Source organism: Eleutherodactylus coqui, chromosome 9, assembly GCF_035609145.1.
Source record: "Eleutherodactylus coqui strain aEleCoq1 chromosome 9, aEleCoq1.hap1, whole genome shotgun sequence".
NCBI lineage: Eukaryota > Metazoa > Chordata > Amphibia > Anura > Eleutherodactylidae > Eleutherodactylus > Eleutherodactylus coqui.
The window spans coordinates 160,823,720-160,845,554 of record NC_089845.1 but is presented as its reverse complement, the minus strand read 5'-3'; the positions used below and the strand labels follow the sequence as shown (position 1 = coordinate 160,845,554).

Below are 21,835 nucleotides of genomic sequence, written 5' to 3'. Positions count from 1 at the left end.
ACCCGGACCCATGCGCTCCTAGTCGGCCTCCCGGGGTGTTTCCAATTAAGTAGAATCACTTTTTTTGCATAAAAGAGAAGCAGCTTGTACAGTATACGTGTTGCTGCCGCCACCGGCAGGTCTCCCACGAGCCCAAAGAGGCACGTTCCAGGATGCATGATCCTCGGTGCCCCTAAATGAGTTTCCATGAAGACAAGCACTTCTCTCCAGTATTCCTGTAGGACCGTGCACTCCCAGAACACATGCATGACCGTCCCATCCGCCACCAAACATCGTGGGCACGTTGCAGTTGGGAGCAGGCCCATTGTGCACAACCTGGAGGGGGTATAATATATGCGGTGCAGAAACCTAACTTGGATGAGCCTGTCTCTAGCACTAACCAGGGGGGGACCAGATCCACCCAATATATCCTCATCCTCCCCTGAGGTCAGGTCAGGGATGTCCTCCTCCCATCTCTGTACGGCCCTCTCGCCTAGCGGGGCCAGGTGTTGCGCTGTATGGGCATAAAAACTCGACAGCGGTTTGACAAGATTGCACATCTGCGCCAGGCTCTCCAGTCGCGTCATGGATAGCGGGACAGACAAACCTCCAAACTGAGCCCTGGCCACATCTCGCAATTGGTAGTACCTAAAGTAGGAGTTTTCGGGAAGGCCATGGGCTATCCGTAGCTGCATAAAGGTGCAGAACTTGCCCTCGCTGACTATGTCAGAGAGGACATTGACGCCCCGGCGTCTCCAGAAGGCGGACTCCGGGAAGCTCTGGAAGTGTGGCAGTTTGGGGTTATTCCAGAGGGGAGTGTGTGGAGATCGCGCAGTCTCCTCTGCAGTGGACAGTCTCGTGACCCGTTGCCAGACCTCCAGCGTCACCAGCATGGGAATGGGTAGAGGGACGACCGAGGATGAGGGGCCGCTCAGTAGCAGCCCCCGTAGGTTCTGTGCAGGGTCCACAATTCTACGTTCCAGGCCCACTGCTGGGTTGTAATTTGACGAACATAGCCACCATCCCGCGTATACCAGTTGGCTGGCCAGGTAGTAGTAATAGAAGTGCGGTAGGGCCAGTCCCCCTCCGTTCGACGGGAGGCACAGGGTCTCCAATTTAATCCTGGGTGTAGTGCCCCTCCACAGTATGCGCAGCACAATCCCGCGGAGCTTAGTAAAGAATTTTTTTGGGACTAACATAGGGGAATTATGCAGTATGTACAGGAATTTTGGTAGTAGTTTCATTTTTAGCAGGTTTATTCTGCCCACCAGCGTAAGCAATGCGGTTTTTAATCAAAAATGCACCACATCGCCGTGAAAGTCGTAGGTTGGTAAGAGCGGTATTGCGTCTGAGAAACTCGCAGTGTGAGTAGACACCCCGGGCCATCCGTGTAGCGTAGACATCCCGGGACTTCCGTGTAGTGTAGACACCACAGGCCATCCGTGTAGCACAGACACCACTGGCCATCCGTGTAGCGCAGACACCCGGGGCCATCCGTATAGCGCAGACACCCCTGGCCATCCGTATAGCGCAGACACCCCAGGCCATCCGTGTAGCACAGACACCCCTGGCCATCCGTGTAGCGCAGACACCCCGGGCCATCCGTCTAGCGCAGACACCCCAGGCCATCCGTGTAGTGTAGACAACACAGGCCTTTCGTGTAGCGCAGACACCTTGGGTCGTCGGCGTAGCGCAGACACCGTGGGCCATACGTGTAGTGTAGACACCACAGGCCATCCGTGTAGCGCAGACACCCCGGCCATCCATGTAGCACAGACACCCCGGGCCATTCGTATAGTGTAGACACCACAGGCCATCCGTGTAGCGCAGACACCCCTGGCCATCCGTGTAGCGCAGACACCCCAGGCCATCCGTGTAGTGTAGACAACACAGGCCTTTCGTGTAGCGCAGACACCTTGGGTCGTCGGCGTAGCGCAGACACCGTGGGCCATACGTGTAGTGTAGACACCACAGGCCATCCGTGTAGCGCAGACACCCCGGCCATCCATGTAGCACAGACACCCCGGGCCATTCGTATAGTGTAGACACCACAGGCCATCCGTGTAGCGCAGACACCCCTGGCCATCCGTGTAGCGCAGACACCCCTGGCCATCCGTGTAGTGTAGACAACACAGGCCTTTCGTGTAGCGCAGACACCCCAGGCCATCCGTGTAATGTAGACAACACAGGCCATCCGTGTAGCGCAGACACCCTGGTAAGTACACGGGTAAGTACAGTAATGGTTGTTTTTGGGGATCCCATAGATTTCAGTAGAGAGGGCCACATCATGTTAGGTCACCTCTTCTTGGGGGTCCTAGAGGGAGGGGGGCTGGCCCTGATATCATGCACATACTAATGACATATGATTGGGGCGCTGCGCACGGCCAGGGATCGCATTATACTGCTGGCCATGTCTTCATTGTTGGTTTTTCGGATCCTTTGATGCTCCTGATCTCAGTAATCACCGCTGATCTCCGGCATTAAGTCTCAATGACAGCATTATGTAAATCCATCCAAAATCCGCCCGCTGCCTCCTTCCACTGCTTGGAAGAGAGATTCCGAGAAAGTCTCAGCTAAGGAGCCTCAGAAGACGTCTGTTCTCTATGGGGGAGGGGCGACGGGCAATATGTCCCATCCTGGCAGCTGAGCCTCCTTATTGACCATGACCCCATAAGGGACCTTTCACGCGGGACGGAATCATCCGCAGGACGCAGCGCAGATGTGAAGTTTGTCAATTAGTGGGGATCTTGTTGCGTTTTTAACTGCGGAATGCGTTCTGTGGATCTTTTGTGGAGTTTCTTGCGTTTTTCTCTGCAGACTTTATTTACGCAATTCCATCCCTCGTCTGTTAGACATCCACACAACAATTCCACAAGTTGTCCTTAATAACACGGCAGGAAGTTCTTTCGCTACAGAATCAAATTTTGCGCCTTTGAAGTAAAGATGCGAAAATTTTACCAGGTGCGCAATTCAAGCCCCGTAGGGATAACGCTGTGCCGCAGAAATGTCCGTGCGGACTAATTCCACCCCGTGTGTAATGCGATGATTGTGATGTTCCGGTTCCTGAACTATCATTCCTTTATTTGGCTCACAGAGGTGATTGATACTGGGGGTCCAACTGCTGGGATCACAAGAACAGCGCCCCCAGAGTGAATGGAGCAGCGGTGCACGTGTGTGACCATCATGTATGTGTCTGGCAGAGGTGACCAAGTGTGCCACTCAGTTACGTCCATATTCAGAGAATGCAGTGATGGTCGCACATGCACACCGCTGCTGCCCACTAGGGGGACTCAGGGACCCCCGCACCCTCTATTACAATGTAAACAGCACAGCCGCTCAGAGTCTGCGATTGACAGGGACAGCGCCATTTTGTAAAAGCCTCCTAGAGGCTGTGTGTGTGGAGAAGGACCTTTGGGCACGCCTAAGGCTAATTTCACAGGAACGTATTTGCAGAGCCATTTCCACACGTTAAAAAATCGCATGTATAACGCGACCGAGCGAAGCCTTTGATGTGACTTCAGGCGAACATGTTTTTTTTGCGCAAAATATTCGTGGGACCAAAGATGGGATCTTTCTCGGATGTATCTTTCATACGGGGCGTGAAGAAATGGGTCTGGACTTCTCTTTGGCCGTGTTACGCAGAAAGCTGCTATAGACTTCTATGGCAGCAGAAAAAAAGGGGGAGGAGTTACCCAGCGTACAGCGGAGGGAAAAGGAGAGAGCTCACCATACTTAGGCATTTAATTGCCATTGGGAGCATTTCTTGCGATCGGTTCAACGTGTTTTTTTACATGCACACTGCGCAATTACGAACGTGAGGCGAGCATGCTAAAAATTCATTCATGCGTAAATACGTTCCCTTAGGCTAACTTCACTCAGGCGAGGGCGATATTAGACCGTGAATCACAGCGCAATATCGTTCTCGCCATGAGAAATCCCTGAGGATGCGAGGCGTTTTCATGTGAGAACAGCCTGGCATGACTTCGGGGATGCAGGGAACGTCCGAGGAGACTCGCAGAGTTTCTACCATTGTCTTCAATGGGAGACCTCGATTTGCAGCACGTGCCCCTAGAACCTGGTGCGGTGCTGCCGTCAGCCCCATTGAAGACAATGGGCAGTGTGATGCGAGAGCATGCACAAGATAGCACATGCTGCGATTTGAATCCCGCATCGCATCGCGGTGCCATGCAGGAAAACATTTTGGGGTCCAACCATTGCGATCCCTACCAATTCCAATATCTGTGCACCCCAAATCCTCCATGAAAATGGAGCTGGAGTCTGCATGTGTGACCACAGCTCCATTCACGCAGGATGATTGCCCAAAGCATCCATAGAAGTGAATGGCATGATGGTTTCATTCTCATGTAGGATTGGTGGCACACAGATCTCTAGATCTCCGGGGATCTAGGATCAGAACCATTGGCAGTCCACATTAATCCTCCATCCAGTGGATAGCAAATAAATAACATTAGTGGGAAAAAACCCTATAAAATTCTCCCAGCCTTGGTGGATCTTCTCTCCTCACTGACAACCAGAACGTGACAAATCCTATATATTTGAGTAGAGGTTGTCAGCTTTCCTGCCTAGTTCAGGAACGAAAATGTCGATATTCAGCTACCCGAGAAAGCTTTTTGGCATAAAAATGTCACATGACAGGGATGTTCCTCATCTCATTTTTTCAAAGGGAGGGGATCCAAATTTGTTGGTGCTGACGGCACGATGGACCGTTGAGGTCTATGACTGTCTGCAGTAGCCTATGATGTCCCATGAACGGGCTGACTGCAGCCTGTAAACAGAGACGCAGAGCTGGAGCTATATGCACACACGATGGATGAGTAAAGGCTAGTTTATTGTTTTGGGGCACGACCAGCAGGGTTTAAAAAAAACAAAACAGCCCCTTCAAGAGAAGTAATTAGGGTGGTGAAAGAGTTATCGGAGATATTCATATTTTTCTGGCAGCCACCACTAGCAGGAGGTGAGTGCAGAGTTTTACAGCTATTGAACTTAATGGGAGTTGTATACATCTGTATGCAGTGAGCTCCCCCTAGTGGTGGCTAAATGAGACAGAATGTTATCACCATCAACCCTATGATAATTGGGCTTATACTCCCAAGCATCCAAGCAACTGAATGGCCTGCTCAGCTGCAATGACTCCTATTGTTGTACGAAATCTACATGTGAGGCAGAGTAGCTACACAGATAGACAAGGCAGTGCAGACACATGCATATTTACTTGCATAATTGCAGCAATTTCCATTGTATACCTAATGCTCTTCTGGTGTTGTTATGGTTACATTTGGGGGGGGGGGGGGGGGATACCTTAAGTCTGATTTTACAATTGAGTCTCATAATTTGTGAGGGAAATACAATTGGCTCATAATGCCCCAATCTGATTGGTCCTAAACTGCAGTCACGATTGCTGAATCACTCAGATCTATTGCATGAATGGGAACATGTACTGAACAATATGTTTCTGCATTATCTAGTTTTGAAATCCATGACTTCTGTTGTTTTTCTACGTAACTCATTGCAATTCCAAGCTGTTTACAAGGGGGCCAAAACATTAGTACCCAGTAATAACCTAAAAACCCTTTATCACCCAGATGAAGCATGATGGCCATGCCAGTTCTCTGACTACCTGATGCACACTATTTACTGGGGGAGCAACTGCTGACTAGCACAGTAGATGCTACTCTGATTGGCTAATCTAAGCAGCAAGTAGCGTCCTAGACGACCAATGCAGTACCATTGCACAGTGTGCACCAGGTAGTCAGACAAGTGGTGCAGTCATCTTGGTTTGTTCCTGGAGGATTACTGGGGGATTACTTTAAGTAATAAAAACTACATGAAATAGAAAAAAAATAAAATAAGTGATACTGTATAAAAATAAAAAAATAAAAACAAAAAACAAAAATAGAAAAATATAAAATAAAATAGCGACAAAAATAAATGGAAACATACTGAAATAAATAAAATGGCAAAAGACGCCGTAAAAAAGTAAAAAATAAATAATAAGAAAATATAAATACAATAAAAAGCATAAATATAACTAAAATAAAATAGAAAAAGATACAAGAATGAATGACAGAAAAGATATAAAAAACTAAAATAGAAGAAATATAAAAAAATTAATAGAAAAAAACAAAAAGAACTATAATAGAAAAAATGCAAAGATGAATAATTAGAGGCAAAACAAAAATAAATAGAAAAAACACAAACATAATAGAACAGCAAAAAACACAACAATTAAATAGAAAAAAAAATAAAAGCAAAAATAGAAAATAGAAAAAACACAAAATAACATGAATAAACACAAAATAAAATAAAAAACGTACAATAAAATACTGTAGAACAGGTACAAAAAAAATGAGAAGAAAAAAATGCAAACAGAGGAAATACAAAAAATATAATTGAAGAAAATACAAAAATAAATTATAAAAAGGGGTCAAACGAGTTGAAACGCTCTCTATGCAGCTGTCTACTTCTCAGGTAGTCCCTGATGGAGGACGCTCATATAATTTAACGGTCTCCATTATTCAGACTTCCTAGCGCTGGATCTTTTCCAGAGCAGCTTTTGGATGTCAAAAAGTGAAGAACAGAAAAGAACGGCTGATGTTCCCATGTTTAATTCCTGACTATTAATGGAACCAAAGCTAAACACGGATGATAAATATTTGTCTTCGCTCCTCTCCGCTCCGCGCCTGCAGGTGATAAATGCTCCATCATTTGGCCAAAAAGCGAAAGTTTGAAACAATAGAAACAGAAGAGCAGAATGTCAGAGCCCCTCTGCCGCTTCCTTCTCACCTGCAGCAGTAATTACTCTTACTTATGGGCATCGTAAGAGGATTACAGCCCTGAGCTCATGTGGGAGCCAAAGCCGGGATGAGAAGATGTGGATACAAACCTACTAATTAAGGAGAACGTTCTCTTATTCGTCAACTTAATACAAATATTGCAGACATAACACCCCAGAACCACTTCAGAGATTATCTCAACTACTAGCTAATGGAACAGTCATTATTGTTCTTATACCTTTTATCACTAGGCAATTATATTTAGTCTGGACTCAAGGGCCATCTACATAGAATCGTGACTGATAGGGCTATATATTGGGATGATCATATTGACTAGTAGGGCTATATATCGGGATGATCATATTGACTAGTAGGGCTATATATTGGGATAATCATATTGACTAGTAGGGCTGCCTGCTCGAAGTATAATTGTAAATAGTAGGGCTGTCTTATTTACTGTACATTGAGTTTCATCTTAAGTAGCACTCTATTCGACACTGTGTATCATCTTAATTAGTAGGGCTGTCTACACTAAGGCCTCCTGTATACGGGCGGAAATTCCATGGCACGATTTCCCGCAGAATTTCCGCCCGTGGAAGCTGCCATAGGATTGCGTTAGAAAACGCAATCCTAGGCAGACGGCTGCGATTTGTCTGCACAAAATCACGCGCAGAAAACGAATCGCGGCATGCTCTACTTCTGTGTGAGCTCGCAGAGCCCCGCATAGAAATCTCACTCCCCGGACGCTGACTCCGCTCTGCGCATGCGCCGGCACATCAAACAGCCGGAGCCGCGGAAGCAGGTGAGTGACGCGCTGGTCTCTGCAGGGGCTGGCGTCAGGTCCCACTGCGAGAATTCTCGCAGTCGGATCCGACCCGGCCGTCTGCAGGCGGCCTTAATGTCATTTTGACTAGTTGTCTTATCTACAGTATATTCAATTTCATCTTCACTGTTGGTGGTAGCAGCATTGAGTTTCGACTTCACTGGTAGAGCTGTGCACAATGAGTATCATGTTGACTGTCTGTGTTATCTATAATCATTTTAATGCTGACTAGTAGAACTACTGATGTAGCCATATTTACCTTGATCAGTATTGCTTTCTGTGACAAGTTATCTTAAGCCATTAAGAAACTATTGTTATCTTATCTTAACACAACAAAAGCCACTGAAAAGTAAAGGGTAAATTAACTGTGGCACAGAAAGTTATCATAACACATTACGGGCTCTTTCCCAGGAGTGTAGGCATTTTTATGTGCGCCTGCCGGCACCATAAATACACGTGAACTGGTGCACAAATCTAACTTTTGTGCACGCATTCAGACGGCATGGGCCCAATGCATATATGTTGAGGCCACAATGCCGTTGCCTCCCCTTCCCTCCACCTCACGGCTCACCTCCTCTCTCCTTCCCTTCCGCTGTTTGCAATGGGAGTGGGCGGGGCAGGATGGAGCTAAGCACCCACCCCTCCCTGTCCCTTGTATGCAGCCAGCAATGGGAGGGGTGGAGCTAAGCTCCACCCTTGTCCCACCCCATCCCAATGCACACAGCCAGAAGGGAGAAGAGAGGAGGAGAGAAGCAGGAGGGAGTTTAGCAGTCACGCTGCTAAACTCCCTCCCTTCTCCGACCGCTGTCATTAGCTCCCATAGGAACCTATGCAGCGGCCAACGTATCCTGGGGACAAAGATAGTTCCAGGACTATCTTTGCTGCCCAGCGTAAAAGAACCCGGCGCTATATTTGCCGGCCCGGCACTTTTACGCCGTGGGAATATGTCTGTGTGATCTGATGCATTGGAATCCAACGCATCAGATTGTAGCTTATATCGGCTGGCCGTGAAAACGGCTGCCGATATACGCTCGTGTGAATAAGCCCTAAGAGCCATGTTAAACTTTGCAACCTGGGTATCAACACTGACTAGTAGCGTCATCTTCTTTGCCTATCTTCTAGACTAGTAGGGCTATCTAAATTCAGTTTCATCTTAACTAGTAGAGATGTCTACATTGATTATCATTTTGACTAATAGAGCTATCTGCATTAAAGGGGTTGTCCCGAGGCAGCAAGTGGGTCTATACACTTCTGTATGGCCATATTAATGCACTTTGTAATGTACATTGTGCATTAATTATGAGCCATACAGAAGTTATAAAAAGTTTTTTACTTACCTGCTCCGTTGCTAGCGTCCTCGTTCCCATGGAGCCGACTAATTTTCACCCTCCGATGGCCAAATTAGCCGCGCTTGCGCAGTCCGGGTCTTCTGCTCTCTTCAATGGAGCCGCTCGTGCAGAATGCCGGCTCCGTGTAGCTCCGCCCCGTCACGTGCCGATTCCAGCCAATCAGGAGGCTGGAATCGGCAATGGACCGCACAGAAGAGCTGCGGTCCACGGAGGGAGCAGACCCCGGCGGCCATCTTCAGCAGGTAAGTATGAAGACGCCGGACCGCCGGGATTCAGGTAAGCGCTGAGCGGTTTGTTTTTTTAACCCCTGCATCGGGGTTGTCTCGCGCCGAACGGGGGGGGGGGGTTAAAAAAAAAAAAAAAACCGTTTCAGCGCGGGACAACCCCTTTAAGTATCATTTTAACTAGTTGGGTTATGTATATTCATTTTGATCTAGACTAGTAGAACTATCTACACTGAGTTTCAACTTAAATAGTAGGGCTATCTGCATTGAGCTTAACTTGATTACTACAATTATCTAGGTTGATTATCATTTTGACTAGTAGAACTTTCTACATTAAGTATTACCTTGACTAGTAAAGGTATCTACACTGAGCTTCAACTCGACTAGCAGGCCTATCTACTGTACTTTAATTTTCATCTTGACTAGTACTGTTACCTACATTGGACTTGAACATGACTAGTATATATTCAGTTTCACCTTTGCAAGAAGAGCTGTCTACTGTATATATATATATATATATATATATATATATATATATATATATATTCATTTTGATCTTGACTAGTAGAATATCTACATTAAATATCACTTTGACTAGCAGAGTTGTCTACATTGAGCTTCAACTTGACTAATATTGCTACATTCTGTTTAATTTTTGCCCATAGAACTACCCGCTGTACATTGAGCATCAAATCGACTAGTAGGACTATCTACATAGAATACCATCTTGACTAGTAGCTAGAGATGAGCGAGTATACTCACTAAGGCACATTCCTCGAGCGAGTAGTGCCTTAGCCGAGTATCTCCCCGCTCGTCTCTAAAGATTCAGGGGCCGGCAGGGGGCGGGGAGCGGCGGGCTGGGAGGAACGGAGGGGAGATCTCTCTCTCCCCCCTGCTCCCCCCCCGCTCCCCGCCGCACCTCACCTGTAGCCGGCGCCAGCCCCCGAATCTTTAGAGACGAGGGGGAGATACTCGGCTCTACTCGCTCGAGTATTGTGCCTTAGTGAGTATACTCACTCATCTCTATTAGTAGCATTATCAATCTACTGGGTATTATCACTATCAATATGCTGTTTGTGTCTATTGACCCGACAGGTAATGTTATCACCACTGGATTTGATCTTCACCACTAGGGTTGTCTGCATTAAAATACAGTTGATCTGATATTAAAAAATCACCGTCCTTTTCAAAGAAGAGAAATAATTTATTGCAGGTCAGTTTATACACATCAATTAGCTTGTGGATAAATTGTTTTTCATTAGAAAAGAAATAAAATCCCAAAATGTAAAAAAAAACCCAAACTACAGTACGACTGAATTCTCGCTTTATATCTCCATGTACAATAGGTCGTCTTTGGAATGCATCTTGTTCTTGTTTTGGTCTTTATCACCAATTCAGAAGTGTCTCGTCATAAAAAGTCTTCCCTCATACAATACTTGATTCATTGTCCAGTCATGTGACCCGAATGACCACACTATATAATACTGCTACTCTGTAACGGCAAGCTGACTATTGCATTAGAAATTGCTGTGATTGTCCCGGAACCCTTGGAGTTTTTGTGTATACTCAAGATATCCATGCTCGTCGGGTCAGGTCGCTGCTTTCTGAAGATGCTCCTCATGGTAGACTGAAAGTTGTTGGTGACAAAGCAGTAGACTATGGGGTCCATGCAACTATTCAGGCTGCTCAGAGTCACTGTGACATGGTAGACAATGAGTATGACATCCCGAGACATGGAGAGACTGGCACAGAAGACCACTTGGCTAACATGTATGGGTGTGAAGCACACTGTGAATATGATGAGCACGGTAATGAGAAGCTGTACAGCCTTCATGCGCCTCTCCCGGCTTTGGTTCATGAGGGTTGACCTGGACAAGGCCCACATGATCCTTAGGGTGTAAAAAGTGATAATGACAAGCGGCACAAAGTACTCGAAGACAGTCAGGGTAAAGAGCTGAAATAGGCAACACGATTCATGTCTGATGGTTGTGGTCAAGATGGTGAACGTCACCACAACGGCAAATATCCATATAAAAATACATATGCATTTAGCATAGTTGGGATTCCTCCACCTACGCGATGCCTCCACCTGCACGATGGCCATATAGCGGTCAACACATATACATGTCAGGAAGAGAATACTACAGTACATATTCACAAAGTAGGTGAAGCTGTGCACAAACGAGCAAGTTGGACAAGCCTTAGCGCTGTAGTACATGACAATACGGGTCGGCAGAGAGAGGCCCACCAGGAGGTCCGTCACTACCAGGTTGATGGTGTAGATAACTGATGTGGTCTTGGTTTTGGTTCGGAAGCAAAACACATAAATGGCCAAACTGTTTAATACTATCCCCACGAGGAAAATAAGGCTGTTAATGATCAACAGGGCCACCCAGAGCGAGTAAAATCTGTGGTGTAATGTCTCATCTAAGTCTGCCAGTTGGTTCATTGCTTGTTTCTGTGTATTGGCATGAGACGTGTTCAGTTCATAGTCAACAGTTGCGTTGTGGTGGCCAGATGTTTGGCCGAGTAGGCACTCCATGGTCAGTCCCCCAAACCAACCTAAAAAGAGAAGAAAAAGTCAGGCTGGGTTACGTCTGCATCCCTCATATTCACCACAAATAACCTTTTCCATGATTCCCTTCCCCCCACTTGAGAAATTAATAGGCTGAGGAGAGCATGGCCAAACATATTAAAGGCTCCTGAGCACCCAATATCTCTAGAACCGAGGAAATGAGTACTGGTTAAATGCTATCTAAGGCATTAGACATTGACTCACATGATAGCCATCGATACGTGGCACTGCAGAGACAGTCTTTGCATGTAGGGACACCTTTGACACCCTACTATTGGAGTATGAATTGAAAAGCTTTATTGTTCACTATGACGAGTCCAGTGCCCTTTCCTATTGGTCAACAGAGCCTTCATGTCACCTCCCTCAGTCAACAATATTTTATCTGTTAGAGCAGCAGTTTGTGCTCCAAAACTGTTCATCCTACGCTAATAGGGGAGAAGAAGCCGCAACCATAGTCACTCATTTTGGAGCCTAAGAGGACTTTGTCTGGTCAATCGGTCACCTAACGGTATACTCAAACCTTCCTCTCAGTATTTTACTCCATAAGTCATGCCTTTTTGTCTTCTGGGCTTACGAGAATTATTGCACAAGAGTAAGACAATCTTTTAATAAGGTAGATGCGGCCGTCAGTGTGGATGTTAGTTATGGGATTCACACATTTCAATGAAAGAGTAGTCAAGTTTTGTGGCCTTAAGGGAAAGAAAGTACCTTATGAGATAGACGAGGAGCCAATGTAGTCAGTGGAGGTTCGTTATTGCATATATGATAAGTTGCCAAAGATGAAATCGGGCGGCAGAGATTGATACGGTGGAACCTTCATGAAGACAACAGTAGAGTCCCAATCAAGGGTTGGGTGTGCCTGCAAACAGAGAAGGTCAACAGATTAAATTATTATGCCAAGTATAGTGCCAGATCCGGAGTGAGATGTAAGGATTCAGAGAACATGCTGGAAGACACTTCCGAGGAATATGGTGAATGAGTCTGCAGATGCCAAAATACCCTTCCAGCGCCAAAAGAGCATCATTTTGGCAAAGGCAAGGGAGGCATGTTAGGGGATACCTGTTCTGTTTTTTTCTATATATGAAAACGTAGCCTGTTGAGCTTCCCTGTAGAGTGCGCCACCGCACAGAAATAGGTAAAGAATATGTACTGCACATCGACTACACAGTATACGTTCTTCCTAACACGAAGATCTATAGAAGATGTATATCACTATGTAGTATACAGGGATGTTAGGACTAAGGCTAATCTCACATAGCCCGCTTTTTACCATGATTAGCGCAGTGTTTCAAATGCTGCCCTAACCGCGGTGTAACGCTCCCATTCATTTCAATGGGGCTTCGCAGACCAGAACTCCAACATGATATTTCTAATGCTACGATTTTCGAACACAGTCTACTCTATTTTCATGCACTTTAGTGGTTTTAACGCACCTCATCACCCATCACAATGGGGGGGGGGGGGGGGGCGTTAAGAAATGCTGTCAAGCGCTGTTACATGTGTTTGAAAAATGTTGCCAAAATCACAATGAAATTCTGTGAGATTTTCTGAACACATGCGGGAGATAATGTTCGCAGAGTACAATACATTGGGAGATTTTCACGTATGCTGAATGTATCCTCTAAATGTGATGTGAACAAAGACTATATAAAAGGAAAAGTAGGACAGATGTAAAATATGCTATACAACATTCATAACATTGTTCACAGGGGGCAGTATTATAGTAGTTATATTCTTGTACATAGGGGGCAGTATTATAGTAGTTATATTCTTGTACATAGCAACAGTATTATAGTAGTTATATTCTTGTACATAGGAGGCAGTATTATAGTAGTTATATACTTGTACATAGGGGGCAGTATTATAGTAGTTATATTCTTGTACATAGGGGGGCAGTATTATAGTAGTTATACTCTTGTACATAGGGGGCAGTATTATAGTAGTTATATTCTTGTACATAGGAGGCAGTATTATAGTAGTTATATTCTTGTACATAGGGGGCAGTATTATAGTAGTTATATTCTTGTACATAGGGGGCAGTATTATAGTAGTTATATTCTTGTACATAGGGAGCAGTATTATAGTAGTTATATTCTTGTACATAGGGGGCAGTATTATAGTAGTTATATTCTTGTACATAGGAGGCAGTATTATACTAGTTATATTCTTGTACATAGGGGGCAGTATTATAGTAGTTAGATTCTTGTATATAGGGAGCAGTATTATAGTAGTTATATTCTTGTACAGAGGGGGCAATATTACTTTTTTTATGTTGATCTTTGATATTTTTCATTCTGTTCACATCATTATTTATTTGAGTAGCTTGTTCAGCTTTCTACCAGCCTCCCTGCTTTGCTCTATGAAGCTCTTAAATCTTGTGAGTCATTTCTGTCAGATCGCTTCATGTATCTGACAATATCTTGTTAGAACATTTGCTCAGATCACCAAATATGGCTGCACTGAGGGCTCAGTTGCCGCTTTGCGCATGAGGGAGCAAGGTTAATATTGTTGCAATGATAAATTTACAGTAAATGATTACGGCTCACAGTTCTCAGAAATCCCTCATTGCGCTTTACTATTACGTCTTGTAATGATGAGCAGCAACACACAGAGTCTGCAAGATCACAGGCAGAGCATAATCTAGTTTATATATCGCTAATCCATAAGTCCATTAGAAAAACCTCCATATGAAGTCAAAGTGGTTGTATAGTTCCATATATTTCTATGGCTATGGTTGTAATAGTGCACAGTGATGTGTTGTGATAATAGTGGTATATACTATAGCCATGGAGCCTGAGCATTTAGAATCTGTGCAACTTTGCAACCATTTTTTTATTGTTTCAGTGCAAATAAAAATTATGAAGTGGCTTAGCAATTAGTGTTGGTTACAACTCTCCCACCATTTTTCGTATACACCTCCTATGCAGACATATGTGCTTTTACATGGATATATACAGTTACATTCAAAATGATTCAGCCCCCATTGCAAATGAGGTTTGCCAGATGTTCAAACGTTCAGCTGCTTACAAAAAACAATCAAACAAGAAAAATTTGAATATCGAATCCACATAGTATAACAAGGTGTTTCTCAAAACTTATCACAAAATTCCACTTTTACTGACTACTACAGTAGCCAAAAGTATTCACCCCTGAATAGAATCCCTCATAAGAGCACACATTTGTAAATCAGGTCTTGTCTCAACCACACCTGATGCAACTATTCAAGAACCTCATTAGTTGCATCAGGTGTGCTTGAGATAAAACACATCAAATACCTTGATTGGCGAGGGCTTGTTTACTGTGATGTTTAATTGCATGTTAGAAATATGGCAAGAATATAAGTCAAGAGTGTGATCCAAAACATTAGAGGGCACTACCTGGATGTGGCAGACATGTCCAGGGCTATGGATCAGCGGTGTTGCTGGAGCAGGAAGGATGAAGCAGACGCTGAAAAGAACCCTCTGCCTACAATGAAGCATGGATTTCAGGAAATCCTAGGAAAAAATGTCATGTTTTCTGTGAGGAAGCTGAAGCTTGGGCATCATTGGACCTTCCAACAGAACAATGGTCCCAAGCATACCTCAAAGTCTACCAAGGCTTGGCTTCATAATTAGTCCTGTAAGATTCTGGAAGTGGCCGTCAATTACCTGGCTTGAAGCCCATAGCAAATCTTTGGTGAGATGTGAAGAAGGAGGCTGCAGCACACAAACCCAAGAATACTAGTGACCCAGAGGCCATTGCGAGTGAGGAACAGGCTAAGATTCCTCAGGAATGCTGGTAGAAGCTGCTGTCTGGCTATACATCATGTCTGCAGCCGGTCATAACAGCAAAACGGGACCTACTACCGTGTTTCCTGATAATAGGCCCTACCCTTTTTTTTTTTTGGGGGGGGGGTTAAAATATAAGCCCCCCCCAAAAAATTAAGCTCTAGCTACACTACATGAAAAAAAAACAATACTCGCCTCCAATGGATAGCGCCGATTGCATTAAAATGCAAAAAAAATCAAAAAAGTTAAAGATTCAGCTGCCCTCATGGATCGGATCCATGAAGGCAACTGAAAATACTCCCCCCCCCCGATTTCTTCCGCGCTGGCGCGCCAGGCAGCATTATGTCAGCTGCATGCGCAGAAGGCCGGGAGCCCCAAGAAATTTGAGATCTCTTTGCTCCCGGCTACTGAAGGTAGCCGGGAGGCAGGAGATGTCACCGGGGAATGCGGTGACGGTTCCCTGGGCCCGTGATTTCCACTATCCAATGGACAACGTCGATCACGTAAAAGTGAAAAAAAAAAGTTTAAAAAAGTTAAAGCTTCAGCTGCCCCCATGGATTGGATCTTTGAGGGCATCTGAAAATTCTCACCCCCATTCTCTGTGATGTCCTGCAGTGATCTGTACCTGCAGCGGGCTTCTGCGCATGCGCTGATGTGGTGTGCAAATTATAAATCTTCCTGCACCCGGCTGTCAAAGATAGCCAAGTGCAGGGAGATGTCACCTGGGACCGCTGTATGCGGTTCCCGGTCACATGATCACTGTTATCCATCGGATAACGATAATCATGTAAAGTTAAAAAGGGTAAAAAAAAAATGTTAAAAAAGTTAAAGTTTCATCTCCCTTTACGGATCGTATCCATGAGGGGAGATGAAATTACATGCCCAAGATTCCCAGATTTGTCCCCCGATGGGATCTTTAGCCGCAGACTTCTTCCAGCTTTGGCGCATGTGCCCATCAGCATAGTGGCAGACGCATTCGTAAAAGTCAAGGATTGCCCAGGAAATTTAAAATCTCCTTGCTACCAAAGGTAGTCGGGAGCCTGGAGATGTCATGGAGGGCCGTGGTATGTGGTTCCTGGTCATATGATTACTGTTATCTAATGGATAATGGCAATCACATAAAAGTAAAAATAAAGTTGAAGTTTCATCTCCCTCACAGATGGGATCAGTGAGAGGAGATGAAACTTCTTACCGCAGGCCTCCACATTTGAACCCCAATGCAATACTCCCCCTCGGACCTTCCCCGGCTTCTGTGCATGCTCCTGTCGCCAAAATGCTGGACACATGAATAGGAGCCGGGGAGCCCAGGAAATTTAAAATCTCCTTGCTCCTGTCTACCAACGGTCGCTGAGAGCCTGGAGCAGTGACCGGTGGGCTTGCTGAGCGGTCCCTGGTCACGTGATAAAAAGGTATGGATCTTCCTTAGGCTGGTCTCACACGACCGGATAGAAATTGCATATTCTGCATACGTTTGATGCATGGTGATACGCAGAACAATCAAATGCATTAGATAACACAATTCCACTCACATTAGAGGGTCAGAATTATGTAATCCGCTCGCAGAAAACAGATTGTGGCATGTTCCATTTTATCGCAATGATTCTCCGCTCATGGACAGGTGCCGGCGCGATTCACCGGCGGTTTTCCGCCGGCGAATAAACTGCCTTGGACAGGGGGCCTAAGTGAATCCTGCACTGAGCAGGGGGGTCGGACTCGATGACCCTGGAGGTCCCTTCCAACTCTACCGTTATATGAAGGATACCTGGTTTTATTGGCCCATGTACCCATCCCAACCAGCCTCTGTAATTCCCCCTGTCTTTGGAAATACCACACAGCTTACATTATTACTTTTATCTAAGATTTAGGGAATTCCAAAGGGGGGGGGGATTATTTTTAGGGAGTCAATTTGTTTTTCTGCACAAGTGACCAATGGGGCCTGGAATTTATTATAGTTGTGCCCTGAAATCCAACGGGTGTTCCCACTTTATAGGCCTAGCCATGTGTCAAGTAAGTAGATTAGGGACACAATGGGACACATTTTGGGATAAAAGTCTTCATTCATATGTGTGCTGTACAAAAAAAACCTGTTTTTATAATGACATAATTGCCTTCTGCTTTGCTTAGATTCATTCAAAAACTGTCGCGCCAAAATATGTAGTACACCCTTAGGCCTTAGTCACACGGGCGTTTTTTCATGCGATTTGCGGATCGCATGACGGATGCGCATCCGCAAATCGCATGACTGATGCGCGCAAGTCGCCCGCAAATCGCCCGAAAATCTGCTCCTAGCCGCGTTTCATTAGAAACGGGCTGGAGTTGTCCAGCGCATTGCATTCAATGGAGACGGCAATAGAGCCGGCTCCATTTAAAGCAATGCGCTGCGGGCGAGCCAGAGATGAATTGTCGGGAAGGGCTTAAATATATAAGCCCTTTCCTGCAATTCATCCTAAAATGTGTAAAAATAAAAAATATATATATACTCACCTTCTCCCGGCAGCTGGAGCTCCGCGTGGCTGTCCTGCAGTGGGTGTGAAGGGGGTGTGAGTCACACCTGCCCCCTGATTGGCTCAGCGCTGAGCCAATCAGAGGCATGTCTCACTCACACCCATTCATGAATTCATGAATGGATGTGAGTCAGACCTGCCCCTGATTGGCTCAGCGCTGAGAGGCAGCAGTCACTCACCCATTCATGAATTCATGAATGGGTGTGTGAGTGAAATCTGCCTCTGATTGGTCAGGGCTGTGACCAATCAGAGGCAGATCATTCAGCAGGCGGGGATTTTAAAGCCCCGCCGGCTGAATAGTGCCGAGAAGCAGTTCAGGAGAACTGACAGCGGCCGCGGCTGGACTCTGGCTGCAGCGGAAAGGTGAGTATACAATTTTTTTTTATTTTAACACATTTTAGGATGAATTGCAGGGAAGGGCTTATATATTTAACCCCTTCCCGACAATTCACCCCGCGCACGCCGGCAGCCCATTGCTTTCAATGGAGCGGCTGTATTGCCAGCTCCATTGAATTCAATGGGCAAACATCGTTCTTCTCTGCCACAGCTGTTACAGCTGTGGCAGAGAAGAATGATTTGTCTTCTATATGTTCTCAATGGGGTCGGCGCTGCTGCCGCCGTCCCCATTGAGCGCATATAGAGAAGAGAACAGGAATCGCAGATTGCAGATAGGTGCAATCTGCGATTTCTGTTCTATAATTTATCGGACGAGCGCATAAAAAGCGCTCATGTGTCCGATACCATTGCAAAGCAATAGTTTTATAAAATCGCCGGACGCATGCGCAAATCGCGCGAAAAACCGCCCGTCTGACTAAGGCCTTAGATGAATGAGTTAAGGGGTCTAGCTTTCACAACGGGGTCATTTGTGGGGTTCTCCATCGTTTTGGCCGCTCAAGGGCTCTACAAGTGGGCAATGGAGCCTAATCACCTTCAAGCTAAAGATCTGTTCTGAAAGCCACTGGCTGCTCCTTTCATTTTGGGCCCCATTGTGCATCCAGACACAAGATTAGGGCCACAATGGGTATGTGCCTGAACACGGGACAAACAGGGATATCCATTTTGGGGTGTAATTTCTTATTTTCATGTGCACTTTTGTGAAAAAAAAACTGCCTTTAAAATGACATATTTGCAAAAATATGAAATTTTATTTTTTCCCCTCTAAATTGCAATAAGCCTTGTAAAAAAACTGTGTTATCAAAATACCCATGACACCCCTCAGTTAATACATTAAGGGGTGTAGTTTTTAAAATGGGGGGATCTATCTTTCTGACATTTATGAGCCTTTGCAATGTTGGCTTGGTGCAGGAAAACAAAATGTTCCTCAAAATGTTGATAAAATCAATGTTACATTTGTACGTCTCCTAAATGGTTTAAAAAACTAAAGTTTTTCCTGTGTGTGTCCAGAATAAAGTAAACGGATGGAAATATATATCTTATCAAAAATGTCCTAATTTTGGCACTTTTAATAAATATACACAAATTCTATCAGACTATTTTTACCACCTAAATGAAGTACAACATGTGGCAAAAAAACAATGTCAGAATCGCTTGGATCTGCAAAACCTTTACGGAGTTATTCTATGTTAAAGTGACACATGGCAGGTTTCCAAAATTTGGCTTTGTCACTAAGGCGCAAACAGGTTTGGTCACTAAGGGGTTAAATTAATGCTGTTTGGGGTTGTATTTACAAAGGGAAGAGGGGATTATTTAGATTTACATTAGGATTTATTCTATTCAGGCAATGTTAAGGTTTTATTTATTCTTCATTGTACCTCGTCGATGTAACTTCCATCACTCACCAGGAGCAGCGCTCTATTAGGGAGCTTTCACACAAGCGAGTGAAATATCACACTCTTAAACCTGCAATTTTGGCCTGTGAGAGCGATATCTTTTTTCGAAGAAAAATGCATTTTGTCGCAACGCTGCGCTTGTGATTTTCAAGCGTGTGAATATCTCAATTTTTTTCAATAGCAAAGATAGAAAAATCGCACTTGCATGCTGCGTGAGCCATGTGAGGTCTTCTGCCTGCCATAGGAAATAATTGGCGATTCTTAAAGGGGTCTTTATTACAATTACAATTTATTTTATTCTAGATTTTAGGCCCAAAACTATATAAAATAAATCTACTCACTGTGGCGCTGGACCCGGTGACGTCCCGTGAGCCGGTCACAAGGACATCTAATGTAGAAGCCCTGAGGCAAGTTTATGGGAGATGACTGATATCGTTCCTGTCCAGCCTTCTATTGGCCGCAGTGGTCATGTGAGTAAACAGCCCATGTGATCACTACACCACTTGTAAGACCGGAGCGTGGCGGGGGAGTGCGCGGCAATGGGAGGTGACTACTGTTTTTTAATTTTCTATGTGATACATGGCCCCCGCTGCCTCCAATGCTTTCTTTATCAGAAAACCCCTTTAAACCAGAATCATAGGACATGCAGCGATTCCTCTATCACGGACCGTGTGAATAAAAAGATTCAAATTCCTGTATACTTTTAATGTGTGAGTTCTGTCCATATGACATTCGGACTGAACTCACCCGTGTGAATGCACCCTTAGGCCTCATTCACATGGATGATTTTCTGCAGCAAAGTTACATGCGCAAATAAATTGCAACTAATAGAACTAGTGCTTTCCAATGGAAGCGTGCATATCAATCATTTATAGCCGCATCTTGGTCTATGTTTTGACTGAAAAACACAGGAGTGTCCATAGATTCCTATGAGAGCTGGAAAAAAAGGGAGGGGAGAGTGATTTCTGCTGCGCCGCTAAACCCAGATGTACTGTGTCCCTGCAGGGATGAAGGGAAGACCCACAGTGGGGGACTCCCTTCACCCCTGCAGCTGGGGACTCCCTTCATCTTCCCGGGGGTTCCCCTCACCTCCCTGGGGCTTCCCTTCACGACAGGGATCTAGTGGACCATGCAATGCTTCCTGGGTAAAAGATATGGAAATAAATGCCAGAAAAATCCTCCACCTATTGGAAGGCAGCTGCCCGGCAAGTCACTGTCTCACCTTCTAACAGATATTGCAACACAACTAAAAATGTGACTCAAACCGGACCAGCAATGTACAGGCAGCTGTTTTGGGATTCCTGTCCCTCATGGCAGTATGATGGCATTATTCATTCACTGATTTGCATATATACTTTTTTGATGCATTAACCCCTTAGTGATGAAGCCTGTTTGCGCCTTCGTGACGGAGCCAAATTTTGGAAATCTGACATGCGTCATTCAACATAGCATAACTCCGTAAAGGTTTTGCATATCCAAGTGATTCTGACATTGTTTTTTGGCCACATGTTGTACTTCATTTAGGTTGTAAAAATAGACCTATATAATTTGTGTATATTTATTAAAAGTACGAATCTTGGAAAAATTTTGAAAAAATTGTCATTTTTTTCACATTTTCAACTGTAATATCTCAAATATGTCCAAACATACTGTACAAATTTTTGATAGGATATGTATTTCCATCTGTTTACTTTATTCTGGATGCACGTTTGAAAAACTTGTTTTTTTTTAACCATTTAGATGACGTACAAATTTAACATTACTTTTTAGCATTTTGAGGAACACTTTATTTTTCTGCACCAAGCCAAGTTTGCAAAGGCTTATAGGTGTCAGAATGATAGATACCCCCCCCCCCAAATGACCCCATTTTAAAACTACACCCCTTAATGTATCTACTGAGGGGGGTCAGGGGTATTTTGACCCCACCATTTATTTTCAGGAATTAATTCAATTTAGAGGACAAAAAAATAAAATTTCATATTTTTGCAAATATGTCATTTTAAAGACCTCTTTTTTTTCTATAGCGCACA

At 44.7% G+C, this 21,835-nt stretch overlaps 1 protein-coding gene across 4 annotated transcripts in view; it reads right to left on the bottom strand.

Annotated features, from left to right (window-relative positions):
- Positions 1-10,352: 10,352 nt before the first annotated feature.
- GPR20 (G protein-coupled receptor 20) overlaps positions 10,353-21,835 on the bottom strand; it is a 73,709-nt gene continuing 62,226 nt past the window's right edge. For 3 of the 4 annotated variants that reach the window (XM_066578739.1, XM_066578736.1, XM_066578738.1), the window contains 2 exons: positions 12,453-12,603; positions 10,353-11,731 (listed from right to left, as the gene is read on the bottom strand). In XM_066578739.1, coding sequence (XP_066434836.1) covers positions 10,644-11,711 — 1,068 coding nt within the window. In that variant the 5' untranslated portion in view covers positions 11,712-11,731; positions 12,453-12,603 and the 3' untranslated portion in view covers positions 10,353-10,643. Of the gene's footprint in view, positions 11,732-12,452; positions 12,604-15,121; positions 15,278-21,835 lie in introns of those variants that run through there. The other variant, XM_066578740.1, reaches the window with a different exon arrangement.